This window comes from Xenopus tropicalis, chromosome 7, assembly GCF_000004195.4.
Source record: "Xenopus tropicalis strain Nigerian chromosome 7, UCB_Xtro_10.0, whole genome shotgun sequence".
NCBI classification, from domain to species: domain Eukaryota; kingdom Metazoa; phylum Chordata; class Amphibia; order Anura; family Pipidae; genus Xenopus; species Xenopus tropicalis.
Genome location: NC_030683.2, coordinates 19,623,416 through 19,629,900, shown reverse-complemented (window position 1 = coordinate 19,629,900; position 6,485 = coordinate 19,623,416). Strand labels below are relative to the sequence as shown.

General features: G+C 44.8%; 1 protein-coding gene across 1 annotated transcript in view; it reads left to right on the top strand.

Moving 5' to 3' along the window:
- The first annotated feature begins 2,663 nt into the window (after positions 1–2,663).
- plpp4 (phospholipid phosphatase 4) overlaps positions 2,664–6,485 on the top strand; it is a 77,983-nt gene continuing 74,161 nt past the window's right edge. Inside the window, exon 1 of the mRNA XM_002937808.4 lies at positions 2,664–3,301. Within this exon, the coding sequence (XP_002937854.2) occupies positions 3,246–3,301 (56 nt within the window). The 5' untranslated portion in view covers positions 2,664–3,245. The remainder of the gene's footprint in view (positions 3,302–6,485) is intronic.

Sequence of the window (6,485 nt, the reverse complement as noted above, 5' to 3'; positions counted from 1 at the left end):
CATTTGAGCTTATAGTGCAAAAGAATGAGTGGATTAAAAAAGGACCCCCTAAATAAAGTGTAACCCATAGTCAGTCTTGCTGCCCTCTATGTACTGGTGGTTTGTAACAGCTAAGGGGCTCCAATTTTGGAATCTCTCTAGGTAAGAAAAGTTCCTTGGGGAATAAAGCATACTGGCAGATTCAGCGGAAAGGTGTCATTACAGTGGAGAACTCATATCATTTATTCATTGCAGGAAATCATTGTATTCCAGAGGCAGCGTGCCTGGCGTCTGCTGGGAATTCCCTCGGAGCAGTATTGTACTGATGGGAATCCTACAGTATAACATGGCATTGTTACAAGCCAGCCATGGAGACCTTCCAGAGTTATTTTAATTCAGGGCAACGTGCAGCCCTCCCAGCTACAAATCCCAGCATTCCCTGACAGCCAAAGCTGTACGCCATGACAATGGCCATACTGTGCCTCAACATTTGTTTTTTTTTTGCAGAAAAGCAACCCTAGCCTGTACACATGCAGTTGCAATATACCCTACCATGGGCATCTCTTGCAATTGCTATTACCCTTGCAGTCTGTGTGTGCCGGAGAATGCTCTGCTTTAGAGAACAGAGACTGCTGGAAGGGTGGGGGGCTGCACTGGAGGACACAGAGGACTGCTCTAGGGAAACCAAAAGACCAGTAAGGGGGTTTGAGAAACTACACAAGGCAGCAGGTAAAAGACAGTATGGATGGAGACAAAGACCCAAGGGGATGTTGCAGGGCTGGGATTGACTAAAAGGGGTATAAGAGGAGAACAAGGCTGCCCTGTTGCGTAGGGGTTAGAGCTAGATGGGGCAGTTAAGAGGAGGAGGGAGAAAATACACTTAACACTTGCCCCTTCTTTTGGCTCTTTATGGATAGAACTTTCCCAAAACCAACTGTTGCTCTTCCCATAGAGAGAGTAGCAGAGCTCTGGGCAGACACAGAGACACTGGGCAGAGTGCCAGAAAATCAGCAGGGCAGCCCCCACTCCCCAAGCACACACCCCATAATAACCATAACAACATAACCATGTGTTAAAGTTTGAACAATGACACAGAGACATTTCTGTGGCCAGATATATAAAGGCCAAAGGCTTTATTAAATTGACAAACACATAATATTGCTGCTCTATAATAACCATTACAGTGATACTGACACCAACAATATGTTTTATATTTATATGTTCTTATTAATTTCAGTTTAAAACTATTTGCCTCACCTGAAAAATAATTAACAGCATGTTCCACTATGATCCTGTCTGAAGGGGCTGCCATGTTTGTATCTCTGTAGTTTGCTGCTGTCTCTGATCACTATCTGTGTGCGCGGCACTTTTTCTACATTCTACATTCACCTCAAAGCCATGTTACACCAGCTGTGGATATTAGCCATTTGTTCAGCAGCTCGAGTTTGGTATTTCAGCAGCTATCTGGTTGCTAGGGTTATTTACCTTAGTGACCAGACATTGGTATGAATTAGAGATTGCAAAAAGGCAGAAGAGGAAGGTAAATAATTTAAAAACTACATGAAATAAAGAATGAAGACCATTTGCAAAGTTGCTAGGAATAGGGGCCTCTAAGCAAAAATAATGTAATTATCTCGCCACTTACAGTGGCACTACAGGTACTGCAGACCCTGCGGCTGTCAGGTCCCAGAGGGAGAGGATCGCATTGTGCAAAAAAGCCCCAATGGGCCCCCACCAATTGCAGAGCTCCCCGCAAGTGTTAAGGTGCAAGCAAGAATCAGAGGGGTGGGGGAATCACAATCATTTAGCCTATTTATTTGAAATAGAGTTATTGCCCTTTGAATATTGAGTTACATACATAATATAAATAGCTGTGTCAGCTACAGGTCTCAGACCCCTTATCCAGAAACCCATTATCCAGAAAGTTCCGAATTATGGAAAGGCCATCTCCCATAGACTCCATTGTAATGACATAATTCACATTTTTAAAAATTATTTCATTTTTCTCTCTAATAATAAAACAGTACCTGTACTTGATCCCATCTAAGCTATAATTAATCCTTATTGGGGGCAAAACAATCCTATTGGGTTTATTTAATGTTTAAATAATTTCATTAGCAGACGTAAGGTAGGAGATCCGAATTACGGAAAGACCCCTTATCCGGAAAACCCCAGGTCCCGAGCATTCTGGATAACGGGTCCCATACCTGTACTATAGGGTTATTGTATCTCTGGTGTCTTAAAGCAATACTGACACCCTATATTAGAAATATAACTGGACTGGATGTACTGGGGCTGCACAACTGTACCTATGGAATTGGGGCAGCCCAGATACACAGCCTCACACTCACTGTCAGAAGTCACAGCTTTCTATGGGACAACCTGGCATCTAGTGCTATATAAAGTGACAGGACTTGGTTTTTACTGTTGAGAGGAGACTGTGGAACTAAACAAAACCTTAGCATTAGTTGTTGTTCGGTTGCCTTTCCTTGGAATTAATAGCCTTTTCCCCCATTTGGTAGCCCCCAGCCCTGTTGCAGTATGAGAGGTGAGGCATTGGCTTCCCAGCCATATTGGCGGGCTTGAGTGAAACTTCCCGGTGCCGCCGGGGCCCCCCTGTCCCTGTCACCCAGAGCTGCTACTCGGTCCCTCCGTGTCTGTGAGGGAACAGCAGCGATTTGTTCCGGGGAAGCTTTACCCACAGAGAGCCGGGGATTCTGCCTATTCTTTTCCCACTCCCCCTTACCTACTCTCCACCCTCCAGCCCCTCCGCACTTACCGGCACAGCCTTCCTCTCCTCTCCCAGGGCTCCCCAAGCAGTCTCTCCCAAGCAGTCTCTCCCAAGCAGTCTCCCCTAGCAGTCTCTCCTAAGCAGTCTCTCCTAAGCAGTCTCTCCCAGCCCTGCAACGTCTCTCTGCCTCAGGATTTGTGTGCTGTTCCTATTCCCACCCCATGCTGTCTCTTCCCTGCCTCCTTGTGCAGTCTCTCAGCCCTGCAACATCTCACCCTGAGTCGGCGAAGTCTCTCAGCCCCCCTACATCTGTGTGTCCCCCAGAGCCGTCATTCTGCCCCCAAGTGCCCCCCTACCTGTCTCTCTGTGCCCAGAGCAGCCCATTTCCACAAAACTCTTCTTTCATTTTTTCCTGCTGCTGCTGCCGCCAGTGAAGTCTGTGCCAGTACCAAGGTGGCAGTGAGTGGCAAGGTGGCAGTCAGTGGCGGTGCCAAGGTGCCAGTCAGTGGAGGTGCCAGTCTGATGCCGGGGCACCATGAGGGCTGTACTAGAGGAGCTGGGCATCCGGCTGCTGCTGTTCGGGGTGTTTGTGTAAGTACCTGGGGGCCCCCCCATTCCATATGTTTGTCTGACAGCTGCCTTTCCTTATTCAACTTTTATTCTTATTTTATCCAGTGATGTACAACCTGTGCCCTACAGATATTGCTGAACTACAACTCCCATCCTCACTCTGCTTTGGACTATCAGGGAGTGATGGGGGTTCTATTTCAGCATTAACTGGTGGGCCACAGGTTTTAGGGTGAAGACACATGTAGTTAGTAGTAGCAGCTACTTGTCACCGCTACTAAAAGAGACAATGCTGATCATTTACTGATAACAGTCTCAACATGTGTTTTAGCAGAGGCAATTCGCAGTATTGTCTATGGCAGGGGGTTTTTTGGTGTTTAGTAGCTGTGAAAAAGTAGCTGCTACTAGTAGCTCTGTGTGTCTTCACCCTTAGAGAGAAGACACACAGAGCTACTAGTAGCAGCTACTTGTCACGGCTACAAAAATAGACAGTGCTGATCATTTACAGATAATTGTCGCTATATGTGTTAAAGCAGAGGCAATTCTCAGTATTGTCTATGGCAGGGGATTTTCTGTTGTTTAGTAGCTGCTACTAAGTAGCTCCGTGTGTCTTCCCCCTTATGTTTGTATTAGCTCTCTGCCCTCTTTTTACTCGTGTCTTTACCTTGAATGATCCCTGTGTTGCCGGGGTACCGCTAATGTAGTTAATCGCTATTTATTTATGTATATGAGCACAAATGGCAGAGCAAAGGGAAGCTGAATTGGAGCAAAGTGGCACCAAGTGTCTCACACCACTAACTGCATTTCCAGTGTGTCGTGTTCTGATTCTGCATCGCACCTGTGGGAAATTACCGAGCAAGTGGCATTTTATTAAAGTTATATTATTGCCCCCAGAATATTTGTTGTGATGGTTCCGGATTCACTTTATTCATTTCTAATTAGATCCAGACAATTTTCTGCTAATCACTTTAGAGAGATTTCCAAAGGAATTAAGAAGAACTATTTACTGTAACTGCAGTGCAGATATTGGCTTTGTGTGCTGAGTCTCCCCCTTTTAGTCACTCGCTGAAGGGTTCCCAGTCCTGCACTTGTGCAAATGCCGGCTCTGTATAGCAGATCTGAGTACATAAAACACACATGGCATGTTCTCTGCTGCCATTTTCTGCCAGTGGTGACAGGTGGTTCATTTAATGCACATGATAGGCAGGATGTTTGGGTTCTTCTCTGGCAGCTGAAAAAAATCCACCAAAGAATATGCCACTTGTGCCCTGAGCCTAAGGGTTAAGGCACACATTAGGGCTCACTTACAAATGCAAGTGTATGGCATTAAAGGGATGCAAAATGATTCGCTCCAAGTCATTTTGATCCAATACACTTTGCAGAAAGCACTGAAAGTACAAAGTACAGGTAGGGGATGCATTAGCCGGAAACCCATTACCCAGAAAGCTCCAAATTATGGGAAGGCCATCTCCTATAGGCTCCAATTTTTTAAAAATGATTTCCCTTTTCTCTGTAATAATAAAACTGTTCATTGTACAGGTATGGTACCCATTATCCAGAATGCTCGGGACCTGGAGTTTTTCGGATAAGGGGTCTTTCCTTACCTATCTATAAGTCTAATAAAAAAATGATTTTTTAATAAGTAATTAAACCCAATAGGACTGTTCTGCCCCCAATAAGGGGTAATTATATCTTAGTTGGGATTCTCCGAACCCCAAATACTTAGTGAAGATTCGTCCGAATACCGAAACAAATCCTTTGAATTAGGTTATGAAAGGGCCAAAGAGAACCACTGTGTGTGCAGTGTGTGGTGATAAAGGTTCAACTTCTGTGTTTATGTGACAAAAAGTCACATGATTTTAAGGATTTGGATTCAGCCAGGAGCGTGGATTTGGGCGAATCCAAATCCTGCTTAAAAAAGCTGTATCTTGGCTGAACCAAATCCTGTCTTTGGTGCATCCCTACCTGGAATTAACACCTGCCTTGAAGAGATGATAGTTTGGGGGTCACATTAGCAAGTGGCAGATAACAGTGAAGACACACAGCTACTTAGTAGCAGCTGCTTTTTCATGGCTACTAAACACCAGAAAATCCCCTGCCATAGACAATACTGAGAATTGCCTCTGCTAAAGCACACGTAGAGACAATTATCAGTAAATGATCAGCATTGTATATGTTAGTAGCCACACCAAGTAGCTGCTACTAGTTGCTCCAAGTGTCTTCACCCTAAACGTCTTCTTAGGCAAGCAATCTAGTCATGCTATAAGCTGAATGCACCGTCCCTATTATGAGTAGGTTTGCTTGTTAGACTCTCTGCACTGATAGGATTTGGATTGTGTATATGGCTGACAAGTTATCTAATCTCCTGTGTCTTTGAGCTGGGGAATTATTATTTGCTAAGCCTCTTAGCCCTTGTCTTTCCATTCTGCATGGTTATTCTTAAATTGAAATAATTTTGCTGTTCTGTATAAGAGCAGATATATTATATATAGAATAGATAAAGTATATGTGCTGTGATGCGTTTGTAGGAGGCTGTACAGCCTCTGTGGGAGTCAGTGAAACTGGGAGTTGTACTACGATAATAGCTGAAAGTCCGAAATAAAGGTGGCCTTATACATGCTGACCCATTCTCTGAATGGGGGATGGAGAACATATGAGGGGCTTTACACATGTATGTCCACATTTGTATCGTGCCCTTCCATCAGGGCAACAATGGATAAGTGGTACAGAACACTGTTCATGTAATAGAGACTCATCCAGGGCTGCCATACACACTATGATGGATTTAAGGGTGAAGACACACAGAGCTACTTAGTAGCAGAAACTAAAGGCCAGAAAATACCCTGCCATAGACAATACTGAGAATTGCCTCTGCTAAAACACATGTAGGGGCAATTATCAGTAAATGATCAGCATTGTCTATTTTAGTAGTCATGACAAGTAGCTGCTACTAGTAGCTCTGTGTGTCTTCACCCTAATAGAAAAGATTCACTTACAGAATAGCATTCTGGCAGAACAAAGTGTTGTGCCTTTGGGCGCTAAGGGCTCTGGCACACGGGGAGATTAGTCGCCCGCGACAAAACTCCCTGTTCGCGGGCGACTAATCTCTCCGAGTTGCCTTCACCTGCCATCCCACCGGCGAAAATGTAAGTCGCCGGTGGGATGGCACACGCGGCGGCGCGATTTCGCGCAAATTGCCAAAAAAGTC